Source organism: Pogoniulus pusillus, chromosome Z (assembly GCF_015220805.1).
Source record: "Pogoniulus pusillus isolate bPogPus1 chromosome Z, bPogPus1.pri, whole genome shotgun sequence".
In the NCBI taxonomy this organism is placed as follows: Eukaryota; Metazoa; Chordata; class Aves; order Piciformes; family Lybiidae; genus Pogoniulus; species Pogoniulus pusillus.
In genome coordinates this window covers 110,389,564-110,402,955 of record NC_087309.1, presented here as the reverse complement: position 1 = coordinate 110,402,955, position 13,392 = coordinate 110,389,564, and the positions used below count along the sequence as shown (strand labels likewise).

General features: G+C 41.8%; 1 protein-coding gene across 2 annotated transcripts in view; it reads right to left on the bottom strand.

The window, feature by feature from the left end:
• The window catches only part of GAK (cyclin G associated kinase), a 92,952-nt gene that overhangs the window by 23,507 nt on the left and 56,053 nt on the right, over window positions 1-13,392 (bottom strand). For both annotated transcript variants that reach the window (XM_064176354.1, XM_064176353.1), the window contains 6 exons: window positions 12,306-12,500; window positions 11,295-11,412; window positions 6,013-6,092; window positions 5,108-5,301; window positions 2,725-2,883; window positions 1,614-2,087 (listed from right to left, as the gene is read on the bottom strand). In XM_064176354.1, coding sequence (XP_064032424.1) covers window positions 1,614-2,087; window positions 2,725-2,883; window positions 5,108-5,301; window positions 6,013-6,092; window positions 11,295-11,412; window positions 12,306-12,500 — 1,220 coding nt within the window. The remainder of the gene's footprint in view (window positions 1-1,613; window positions 2,088-2,724; window positions 2,884-5,107; window positions 5,302-6,012; window positions 6,093-11,294; window positions 11,413-12,305; window positions 12,501-13,392) is intronic.

Sequence of the window (13,392 nt, the reverse complement as noted above, 5' to 3'; positions counted from 1 at the left end):
AGTCTGGGGCTGAATGCACGTCAACTCAAGAATCAAAGCCAACAGAAGCAAGACTGGCAGAAGCAGGGCTTTCAACAGGTCTCCAGTGATCACAACGAACTAATTGGCAGAGTATTTATAGCCAGCATGGGGTAACATGTGACAGTCACCTGGAATCGAGGTTCGAGATCTTCCTGTTTCTGCTGCCCTCTAGGGTCAAAATCCTCAAGAGCCGAAGGGCTCCAGCCAGACTTACTCACAAGCTAAATGGAATGAATAATCCTGCTATGGGGCCCTAACACATCCTGAGGTGGTGATTACATTATACAGCACTCGGTAACACCTCCAAACACAAACTCTGCATTGTCTTAGGACAGCACTGCACCCCTCAAGTACAAATCTGATGTGCAACTGAAATGTAACAGCAGTCAAATGTCCTCACTTCTGACATTCTTTTATCCAATTCGGCTGTACAACAAGATACAGATATGACTACTGCTCAGTTGTTTTATGGAGCAGATATATCATGGTTAAAAAAAGACAAAGTAATAAAGTTTTTATTTTACAGCCTTCTGCCTAATGTCAATAAAGGTAAGTGATTCCTCAAACACAGTAACAAAGCTCAATACAGAACAAGGAAATAGTCAAAAATCACTCTACAAATACAATAGTCAAAAATCACTCTACAAAACCACTCTGCACTTGTTTGTAGATTCAAGCTTCTACTCCCACTAATTTTTGTGCAAATAAGCTATACCTTGTAAAGGATTCCCATTTTATCTATTACATCCAAAAATCCTACTGTTAACTTCAGGCAGAGAACAGCTATTGCCAAAAGCTTAGTCATGTGGCAAAGAGCCAACTATCCACTGGTAAGAGGAATATAACTAAAATATTTTAGTGTAAACAGAAAATTAGATATTGTGTAACACTCTCTTTCAGGACACAGATCTGCCAGCAACAGCGGTAAAGCCAGCAAGAGAACACCTTCAGCTTTCAACAGTAACCTACAGCATATCCAGTGGCCTAGCAGTCATTCCATGACTAACACACAAAAATCCTACACAGGCATTTCACCTAAGCAGCACAGCTCTTTGCCAGATCTAATGCTACTGTTCTGTGTGCAAGAAAAGAGTTATTACAAGTACATGCTTTAGCAAGAGAAGTTATTTGCTTGTGGGTTTACAAATGGATCTAGGATGTGACCTTAGTATGGGATAGCTATGGATTCCTTAAGAATACTGAGTCTTTAAACTCAAAGTTTGCTACTTTTCTGTTTACATCACAAAATCACTAAATTAAACAGGTTGGAAAAGACCTTCAAGATCATCGAGTCCAACCTATCACCTAACACCTTCTCATTAACTAAATTATGGAACTAAGCGCTTCATCCAGGCTCCTCTGTAACACCTCCAGGGACAGGGACTCCACCACCTCCTCAGGCAGCCCATTCCAATGGGAATGGTCTAAAACTAATGGGAAATTCAGAAGATAACAAAATACCTGGGCTAATATACAGCAACTTCTCTCCTTCATGAAGTGAAACCACCTATTTTATGCAGATCATTGCACAATGCAAGCAGCAGTTTCTACCTGTTGGCCAGCTGAAGAGCACAGATTTTGAATGTACGCACCTGAAGATGTGGCTGCTGCTGAAGATGTACCCTGGTTAGCAGCTGGACACTGTCCACTGAAAAAGAAATCTGTTCCTTGGCCAAGAAGATCTCCAGTAGGCTCTTTTAAAATCTGTGAAGTATTACCCACAAACAGATCATTCAGCAAGTCTGCATTACTTGATGAATAGCTTGCTTCTGAGACAGGTGGTTTCCATTCAGGTGAAAGATCAGAGTCTAGTCCCAGCAAGTCAACATTTTCTTCAGGAGCAGGTTTTTGTGATGGTGTGGATGAAGCTTCAAAGTCAGCTTCAAACAGTGATTCTCCTTCTGGAGTAGCCAGATCTTTTTCATCAACAGTTACTGCACTTTCTTCACTTGGAAATGTAGGTATTTCCTCATCTGAAGGCTCACTCTCCTCTCTGTCATCAGACAGCTGAGCACAATCATTTCTAGATGAACTATCCTCTACTGCGCTTTCCGGACTTTTCCCCTCTTGAATGAAAAAGAAAAGGTTATAGCTTTTAGATTAGTAGGATAAAACTGACTTACCCCATGAGATCATATGAAATCAATCCTTAACTCAAAGCTCACAGGAGAACTATGTCTACTACCTATTTGTACACACTAGGAAGAGGGGCATCTCACTTACACAGGCGTCACTCTCCAAGAGCAGACAGGACATTTACCTCAGGCCATCTTCTGACAACACAAGCACTTAACTGACCACTTTTGCCAAAAAAGCATGACACAGAAAAATAAAGTATTTACACATGCATTATAAAATCACATTTTCTCAGTCCATACATACTGATCTTCATGCCAATGCATAGCCTACTTTCCCTCCTGTGTTCCTCAGCCAGCCTAAGTGGGGCTGTGAAAATGCAAGGTAGGCCTGCTTTGCAACCTCTGTTTCCTTGCAGACCCTTTTAAGGTTAAGATTTCTGCAGAAGAATAAAAACTAGCTTGGCACAACTCCACTAGCACCACCTACAGTTTTCATTCTTTAAAGAGCTTTGCCTTGTGGTCAGGTGAAATAGTAACTTTTGCTGCATGAGAGGGCTTAGGTATTTATTGGAAGGCGTACCAGACAACAAACCTGTAACAAATAGTTTCAAAGAGAGATCTGTACCTTTCCAGTCCAGAGAATGAAAGAAGTTGTTTGTATCAGTACTACTGCTGTGTGGGGATTCTGTATCAGTAGGTGCACTTTCTGATGACTGCTCCAGCTGGGATGCTTCTGCTTCATATTGAGCAGTTGAACCTGGTTGTCTAGGCAGTTCTGGTTTTCCTGTAAAACAAATTGTGAGCCAGAAGCATTAGAGAGAAACTTCTACAACCCAGTCCTGATATAACAGCTTATATTTAACTTGTACACTGACTGCTATAGCCAAATAACTCTCTTAGAGTACCTAATGACACTGCAACAGCAAAATTCCAGCCCCAGCACCCTGTTTGAAATCAGCATTATTACAACTGCAAAAGCTGGCAAGACCTTATTTTCAACTACATTAACTTGAATTAGAACCATAGCAAAACACTCAAGCATTCTATTTACACTTGTAGGAAGATGTAATTAAAACATAACTTGAACCAACCATCCTCTAGAACATGCAAGAGCCATGAACAACATCTGCAATAAGGAACAGAAAAGAGTAAATGTTGCTGTAGAAAAAAACTATGTAAAGCCAGATTGGAATTAGGATATTAGGAGGAAGTTCTTCACAGAGAGAGTGATTTGCCATGGGAATGGGCTGCCCAGGGAGGTGGTGGAGTCACCATCCCTGGAGGAATTCAAGAAAAGAAGTGGATGAGGCACTTAGTGCCATGGTCTAGTAGATTGGACAGGGCTGGGTGATAGGTTGGACTGGATGATCTTGGAGGTCTCTTCCAATCTGATTGATTCTATGAACAGAGTTGCTAATACCTATTTTAAAGATGTTAATGCACTGTCTGTTGCAATTAACTACCCCTTACATTTCTTCTTGTACAGATATCAGGTAATGACTCTTGTGTAAGACTGAATTGGGACTACTTATCACTGCTATATCATCTCTCAAAGCAGAATCATAGAATCAACCAGGTTGGAAAAGACCTCCAAGATCATCCAGTCCAACCTAGCACCCAGTTTGAGGGTCCCTACAGGCAAATAAGATTCCCCATAGGCAAGTAAGCATTCATCCAGTGTTTGAAAAGAATGCAAGGAATGCCTGGAAGAAAGCTATCTGCCTCAAGCAAAACACCACACTGGTAGAGCACTTTCTCATCCTCCTTCCAGACATTCATCTGTTGCTTACAGAGATGATGAAAAAACACTAAAGAAAAATCACAATTAATGAAACAGAGCAAATTCAATTTCACTAAGGCGAGTTTTATAAAACCAGTTCATGTCACTTGTTCTTCCTATTTCCTTCCCACCAGTTTTAAGAAAGACTTTTGACAGAATCAGAAACTCTCATATTTCATTAATCAATCAGAAAATGAAAGTGATTAAAAAAAAAAAAAAAAAGAGTAGTTTTTACAGATCTTCATTATCAATGAGAAACCTGAATTTCAGTGAGCTGAGCTGAGAGCTGTGGACATAGTAGGATTTCCGAAGCTTATAGAAACTAAGTTAAATAGAAAATGACCAAATTCATAATACAAACCAAACATACCTTGCTAATAAAAAAAATAATTAAAGACAGCAGCAATTATCTTATATCAAAAGAAATGTAATTAAGATATACCATACTAAAGAGCAGAGAGTAAAACCCCATGTACTGTGTACTAAAGTCACCACAATAATCTCCATCATGAGTTTTATTCTGGAAGCAGAGAGAAGGCTTAAGAGAGTTAATGAAAAATGTCAAAGCTGATTACTGATACCAGGAGAAGAAAGATACTGAACAACATTAAATGGAATTAATGCAGGCATTTACAGATGAAGCACAGAATATGCAGCAGTAAAAAAAAGAAATAAAAGATTAAATGTCTGCTGGACCACATTAGGAGAAGTCAAGAAACTGCATTACAGCATTACTTGGCTATATGTAAGAAGGAGCTTGATAAAAAACATTTTTACTTAAGACCATTTGTGAAGAATGCTCACAAAATTGAAGGCCCTTGATTAAAAAACATTTTTACTTAAGACCATTTGTGAAGAATGCTCACAAAATTAAGTGAAATTACAATGCTGCCAGTTTAGCAAAATACAATTCTTTCAAGACATTCTGCCTACAAATCCTGGCTGTCACAATTCCATTTGCTAATAGCATGTTCATAGCTTTAAAGCAAGCAAATGTGATGACAGCAGAGGTAAGACAAGGATAATTATAATCTATTACTGAAGGATAATTTATAGTCCTTCGTACAAGGCAGATTAAGTGATACAAAAAAAACCCTACACCTTTTACATGTCTTTCACTTACAGAAGTGTCAGAAATTCAGTAAAAAGGAAGAAAAAAAAAGGGCCTCAAGCATTAAGTACATTAGAAACTTTACAAAGTTCTCTAGTTTGTCAAGAGATTCATTACCAAATTTTGATAAAATCTCTTGCTGTTCCTCTCGGGTAGAGAAAAGAATCTTGGGGTTCAGTCCCTTTATATTCATGTTATCCCATGGTGGCTGTTCACAGCTAGGTCTGTCTCTGGGCTCCACCTCTACTTCCAGATTGACTTGAAATAAATCAGGGTATTTTTCTTGTATGTCACAAGCATCCAGATCATACCTGCAAAGATGCATACAAACATGTTTTTGATACTGACAGCTAATGAGATTAAGTTCACAGCAGTGCAAGACCAAGTGGTAAGTATAAGAATCACAGAATGGTCCGGGCCAGAAGGGACCCTCTAGAGATCATCTAGTCTTGCCCTCCTGCAATCAGCAGGGACATCCACATTAGCCCAGGTCACCCAGGGCCCCATCAAGCCTCACCCTGAATGTCTCCAGGAAAGGGGCCTCAATCATCTCCCTGGGTAACCTGTTCCAGTCCTCCACCACCCTCATAGCAAAGTGCTTGTTCCTAATATCCAATCTAAATCTGCACTTCTCAAGCTTGAGCCCACTGGCCCTCGTCCTGTCACTGCAGGCCTTTGCAAGCAGCTTCCCTCTATCCCTCCTGTAGGTTCCTTTCAAGTACTGGAAGGCTACTATTAGGTCCTCCGGAGCCTCCTCCTCTCCAGACTGAACAACCCCAGCTCCCTCATGCTGTATTTGGTTTTGGTTTTTTTCATACATGTTAAATAGGTAGTATTTTCATACAGACTTCTTCAAGGTTGCACCAAGACAAAATCTTCAGTTTCCTTGAGGTGTGCGAACAAAAGAATCTTACTGCCATCAAAGTAATGTACTGACTATCTTTTCTCTACCATATGTTGGTCTGGCTGGTTAAAGAAGTTGAAGAAAACTTTCACTCTCCTAGAGAAGAGCATCAACATACTTGGCAAACTTCACTGTGGTGGCATTTCGGGGCACAAAACCTGTGTGGAACTGAATCTGGAACATCTTCATTGAAGCCATCTGTTGAAAACAAGAAAGACAGGGCAACTGCATAAATCCACATGAACAGTACTGCACAGTATTATTATGCCTTTCATATAATGCACATTATTTTCAGTATTAAAAAGTGTAAGTGTTCATTTTGCCACCATTCCACTTTAATTCCATGGGATGGCATAACCCCAAGCACAATGCCAGGCTGGGTGGCGAATGGATGAGAGCAGCCCTGAGGAACAGGACCTGGGGGTCTGGGTTGATGAAAAGCTCAACATGAGCAATGTGAGTGCAGCCCAGACAGCAAGCACGTTCTAGGCTGCAGCAAGAGCAGCGTGGCCAGCAAGGCAAGGGAGAGGATTCTGCCCTTTTACTCTGCTCTCCTCAGACCTCATCTGGAGTACTGTGCACAGTTCTAGAGCCCCCAACACAAGAAGGACATGGAATTGTTGAAGCCAGTCCAGAGGAGGCAACAAAGATGCTCAGAGGGCTGCAGCAGCTCTGCTATGAGGACAGGCTACAAGAGTTGGGGCTCTGCAGCCTGGAGAAGAGAAGGCTTTGAGGAGACCTTAGAGTGGCCTTCCAGGTTCTAAAGGAGGCTACAGGAGGGCTTAGGAGGGACTACTGACAAGGTCTTGTAACGACAGGATGAGGAGTAATGGGTTTAAATTCACAGAAGGAAGCTTTAAACCAGATTTTAGGAGGAATTTCTTGGCGGTGAAGGTGGTGAGACACTGGCACAGGTTGCCCAGGGAGGTTGCAGCTGCTCTCTCCCTGGAGGTGTCCAAGGCCAGGTCAGGTAAGGCCTCGAGCAATCTGTTCTAGTGGGAGGTGTCCCTGCCTATGGCAGGGGGTTGGAACCAGATGATCTTTGAGGTCACTTCAAACCTGAACCATTCTATGATACTTTATCTTGAGATATTTAGGGGTAGGTAAAACTATTACTATCAAAACCAAACCACAAGGTCTTGAACTATGCAGGTCTCATCACTAAGTTCAGACTATCAAAGTATGTGAGTACTTCCAGATTCTCTTCTGAACTATGAAACTGCTCACGTTATTGTAAGAAAAATAATAAGAATCTTTTTTAAATTATTTTTCTGAATAACACACACTAACCAAGAAATATGTTGTTTATAAAGGAGTCCATTCAGAACAGTTCTGAATCAGAGAATCACAGAATGTCAGGGGTTGGAAGGGACCTCAAAGGATCATCGAATCCAACCCTCCTGCCAGATCAGAATCACCTAGAGTAGGTCACACAGGAACATGCCCAGGCAGGTTTTGAGTATCTCTAAAGAGGAAGACTCCACAACCACCCTGGGCAGCCTGTTACAAAGCTCTGTTACCCTCACAGTAAAGAAGACTTTCTTTATGTTCATGTGGAACCTGCCCTGCTCCATCTTGTACCCGTTGCCCCTTTTCCTATCTTTGGACATCACCCAGCAAAGCCTGTCTCCATCCTCCTAGGAGTTACCCTTCATATATTTGTAACATGAATGAGGTCATCCCTCAGGCTCTCTTCTCACAAGTTAAAGAGCCCCAGCTCTCTCAGCCTTTCTTCATAAGGGTGATGTTCCACTCTCTTAATCATCTCTGTAGCACATTTTAAAGGACACTTCTTAAGATATGCAGAGTCTTCCCTGGTGCAACTTCTCTGTAGCACATTTCAAAGGACACCTCTTATGATATGCAGTCTTCTCTGGTGCAACTTCTCCAGCCAACTATCCATCCCAGACAGAATCATAGGGCTTTCCCAAACAGATTCATTGTAACTACTCAACTTTCCCAAACCCTGCTGCTGACACAAAAACTGCTTTCCCACACCTGATTATCATGTCAGAGTCCAGAAGATGCTACTACAAAAGATTTATGTAGCTCCTCATCGTGCCCAAGTCCAACTCAGAACAAATTTATAAATCCACAATGTACTTGTTCCCTGGGTTATATTTCAGGGACATGGGGAATACTCCTACCAATCCTAACAAAACAAGACATACAGTAATACCTCAATTAATATAACAAAATTGAATTATGAAAGTCTTCTTTGTACATGAGCTTTTACTGAACTTCATAACCAGAAATCAAGTAAGAGGCAAAGCAGCCAGAAGGTTGAGGTAGGTGACCTTTCTCTATCCAGCGCTGAAGAGGCCACATCCAAAGTCTTGTGTCCAGTGCTGGCCTCCTAGCACAAGAGAGACCTGGACATACTTTAGAGTTTCTGTAATTCATCAGTTGGTACCCTGAACTACATGTGAAAACTCTGACCACCTTAGTAAATGCATTTTCTTAACCTCTTGCTATGCAAGACACTTCCTACAAGATAAACAAAATCCTACCTCAACTTTAACAAAGCAAGGGTGAGACATTTACACTGTCTAGATCTAGGCACTTTAATGGCACTATTGAAATCTGGTGCTGATCATCCTAAGACTTCTGCAGAGAGGTTCAAGGGACAATTTTTAGAGTAAGGACACACTTCCCCATCAAAGCTGCAAGCCAGGATCATCACAAATGCTGCTGATGTACAGTGTGTTGTAGCAGATGCATGAGAAAATTCTGATCTTATCCAGTGGGTGGAAAAATGGCAGAAAAATCATATTGAAGAAGCCGTATCACCTGTGAAACCATGATCACACAGGGAACATAAGCTAATCTCAGCTGAATTTTCCCCAGATGTATGTCTCCTTCATGGGTAACACGGAAGCATGTACAAGTTAACTCAGTACTTTAAAGAATTGTTTCACTGAGCTTTCAGTTTTAGGGCGATCTAGAAGGTCTAGCCCATAGTACTCTGAGGATGTTGTAAAAGTCTTGAACTTCTGCAAAAGACTCTGCTTGCAAACCAGAAAAAAATTAAGGGAAAAATTGTTGTAGTGGACAAGAAGCTCTTCATGGGACAGAAATGTGCCCTTGCAGTCAAGAAGGCCAATGGGATCTTGGGGTGCATTAAGAGCAGTGTGACCAAAAGATCCAGGGAGGTTCTACTTACCATCTACTCTGCCCTGCTGAGACATCACCTGTATTATTGCCTGTTTTGGGCTCCCCAGTTCAGGAGGGACGGGGATCTACTGGAGAGAGTCCAAGAGAGGGCTAGGAAGATGCTGAAGGGGCTAGAACACTGCCTCTGAGGAGAGGCTGAAGGACTTGGAGCTGTTTGCTCTGGTGAAGAGAAGACTGAGAGAGGATCTAATAAATGTTTATAAGTATCTTAGGGCTGGGGGTCAAGAGGGAGGTGAAAATTCTCAGTTGAGCCCTGTGATAGGACAAGGGGCAATGGGTATGAACTACAGCAGAGGCAGTTCCACCTCAACATGAGGAAGAACTTCTTTACCGTAAAGGTCACAGAGCACTGGCACAGGCTGCCCACAGAGGTTGTGGAGTCTCCTTCTCTGGAGACTTTCCAGCCCTGTCTAGATGCGTTTCTGTGCAAGCTGAGCTAGATTGTATGGTCCTGCTGTGGCACAGGGGTTGGACTCATAGAATCATAGAATCAGTCAGGGTTGGAAGGGACCACAAGGACCATCTAGTTCCAACCCTCCTGCCATAGGCAGGGATGCCCCAGCCTAGATCAGGCTGGCCATAGTCCCAGACTTGATGATTGCTGGAAGTCCCTTCCCAACCCCTAACATCCTGTGTAAAAACATTTATCTCAGTAACAGTAGACACATATGAACATGCTTGTTTGCCCCAGGTGTACAGAAACTGTCTGAAAAACACCTGTTATAAATTTTCACAGTGCTCCCAGTTATCCCAAACATTGCACTAATCCCTCCTATCCTTTACCTGGATCTCTAAGCTTATTTTGGGTTAGTTATCTGTGAAAAACCCCAATGCATGCTTCTTTTTCAGAAATTCCAATACAGATTTCATCAGGAAGTTTTTCTGCAATCTTGCATTACATTTGCATACACAGCTGAATTAAAAAAGGATATATATATATATATATATATATATATTTTATTTTTTTTTGCCTAGATTGTCCTGTACAGCCAAGTTCCTGGAATGCCACTTTTCTATTAAGTGCCAATTTCCCTTTGATTGCAATTTGTGTACACAGAATGTAGAAGTTCTGCTTTCTGGTGCAGTTTAACAGATAACAATCACTGTCTCCAAAATAAAAAAAAAAAAGCTGCTAGAGGCTATTCATGAAAGTGTAGTAACTACCACTACTTAAAGATTTTCCAGAGATGCTTATTGAGGCATCTATATGCAGAGCACTATCCACTAGGCTTGAAAAGGTCCAGTTCATAGAGTCATAGAATGGTTTAGGTTGGAAGGGACCTCAAAGATCATCCAGTTCCAATCCCTCGCCATAGACAGGGACACCTCTCACTAGAACAGGTCACTCAAGGCCTCATCTAACCTGGCCTTGAACACCTCCAGGCAGGGAGCAGCCACAACCTCCCTGGGCAAACTGTTTTGTTGATGGCACTCACACATTCACTGCATATTGAAAACTTCATTGTTTTGTAGTCACTGCACCCCAGACAGCCTCCAACCACCACGTTTCCCACCAGCCCTTCTCTATTCGTAAACAGCAGGTCTAGCAGAGCCTCACCCCTGGCAGGCTGGCACAGCAGCTGTGTCAGGAAGCTATCCTCTGTACTCCATAAAGACCTTCTAGACCGCCACCTCTGCTGTGTTGAGTTCCCAGCAGATATCTGGCAGGCTAAAGTCACCTACATCAACAAGGGCTGGGAGTCTTGAAACATCTTGCAGTTGTTTATAGAACAACACATCCACCTCCTCTTCCTGGTTGGGTGGCCTGTAACAGACTCCAACCAGTATGTCAGCCTTAACTGCCTGCCCTCTGACATTTACCCACAGGTACATGGAATATAAAACCTATCAGCAAGTGTGAGGCTGAAACACAGAAAGGTCATAGTATCATAGAATCACAGAATAGTTTAGGTTGCTAAGGACCTCAAAGATCACCCAGTTCAACACCTTACCATAGGCAAGGACACCTCCCACTAGAACAGGTCGCTCAAGGCCTCATCCAATCTGGCCTTGAACACCTCCAGGCAGGGAGCAACCACAACCTCCCTGTGTAACCTGTGCAGTGTTTCACCACCCTCACTGTAAAGCTCCCAAGCACACAAAAGCTTCACGTTTCTTTGAACAAAGAATAGCAAACAAAGCCATGTACTGAACAAGATCAAAGGCATGAGCACGGAAACTGCAACATGAAAAGTCAAATCCCCCACACTGGCTGTTAATTACTACCTTGGCTTGTAGTCGGCCTCCTAGTGTTGACCTGGCATGATAAATCACGATGAGAACATCTCCCTGGACTGTAATACCCAGTGGAATTACTGCTTTCCCATCTTCAATTTTAAACTCCCTGGAGAAAAAATCGTGACAGTTGGTTATTGTTTTTTTTCCTTCCCAAACAAAAAGAAGTGTATTACTTTATATTTAATTTGGTTTCTCCAAGGCCTTCAATATCAACCCACAAGAATCTTCTTTGAGTTCTTATTATGGAGAAGGTATTAGCTCTAGATGATTAAAACAGAAGCTGCTCTAGAAGTAATAAGATTAAATGTTGCCTACAGCAGAGCAACCGACATATTTAGACCCACAGTTCTCAAATGAAGTATGAGAGAAATATGTCTTCAAAGAGCTGCTGGGAAATGTAAGGACAGGATAATGTGAAGAAAACTGTTCCTAAGAATGGTGCAGAGAGGTAATGTTGTGATATGTCAGGACTTCCTCTGATGGACAATGGGAGAGAGAAAGAGGGGAACCTGTTACAGTAACACACTACAGCTGTTTCTGTTCCTGTTCTCTTCAAAGTCACTAAACTCCTTACAGGGCTTGGATTTATGGGAAAGTCAGAACAACTCTGGAGTTCTCTCATGTCTGTGACTACTTATACCTTGTACTGCTAGTACCACTAGCAGCTCCTGTGCTGCATTACAATAGCAGACACAAGAACTGCACAGGGGCTAACAAGGACTCCTCTCACAGAAACTGCCCAGAGGATCCATACAGTTTTCATGACTGAGACATGATGCTCAGTTCAGTACATGTACACCATGGAGGGTCTTGCTCACCTCTGCCTTCCAATGCCCAGCACTATCTGCTATTGACACCACACTGTCTGTTCCCCCCAGGATTCAAGACCAGCTACAAAAGGACACATAAACTGTTCTATATGTTAAAGAAGTTTCTCCTCACAGTAAGAGCTTGGTATCTAAGTCTGTCTAGAAAAACATAATTATAACCTGTACTTACTTCATTTTGTCATACTCCTGGGAGGTAGTGGTTACTCTCTCATCCCCCACATATACTTCACAAAAAGGCCTGCAGCCATTACGCTGCTTGCTGAAGAGAGGAACTGGAGTCATGATGATGGATCTGACAAGGATGGGCTTGCTGTGAGGAATAATGGGTTCTTCAGCCATCATGTCACACATGTATTCAATGTATCTGTCAAAATCAAAAGGCACTCATTTAGCCAGAGAACCAAATTCAAAACCAAGTGAAGACACAGGTGAACCACTTCTGTTAAGAGGCAGCCACTGAGCAGGGACAAACAATAAACAGCAGAACACCAAGAAGCACCTAAGAGGAATTCCAGCAAATAGATTTTCAATCTAAATTTCACAAAAGGAAATGAATACAAGAATGTGGAGATATATTTATGATCTCAGCCAGCCTCTCAATTTAAGGAAAAAACCCAGAGTTTCTGTATGAAAGCCTGATGGCTGCATCAAAAATTACAAAAAATAGACTGCCCAGAAAATTGAATACAGCCCTGCCTCATCTGCACCTGCATACCACCTTCCAGACCTCTCCAGACATAACATGAGGTTAGCAGATTTGCACATATTCCCTTGTAAAAGACACTCTTTCCAAAGGCCTTAAAACACCAACCTAAGAGAACTGTCTGGATTTGTATCTTACATATAAAGGAATCAAAGCTGCACAGCAGTAGTAGTAACTCAAAGCTTCCTAATGGCTTTAAATTTATCCTCATTAATATAAGTTACCTTGTACATGACCCATTAAATATACTCACAGTAAATCTGTAAACAGCATAATCTGCCATTTATACTTAACTAATCCTTACTTCTCACCTTTCTAAATCTAATCCTTCCTGTAAGGAACAACCTTAATACCAGTTTCACTTGCCACTGAGACTTTGTTATAAGGCCTGACAAATTAACTCAAATAATGCTCCAAAACATTTGTCAAAGCATATGGAAACCACCTCTGCATGCACTCCTTAGAATCATAGAATCAACCAGGTTGAAGAGATCTCCAAGATTATCCAGTCCAAACTAGCACCCAGCCCTAACCAATCAACTAGACCATGGTG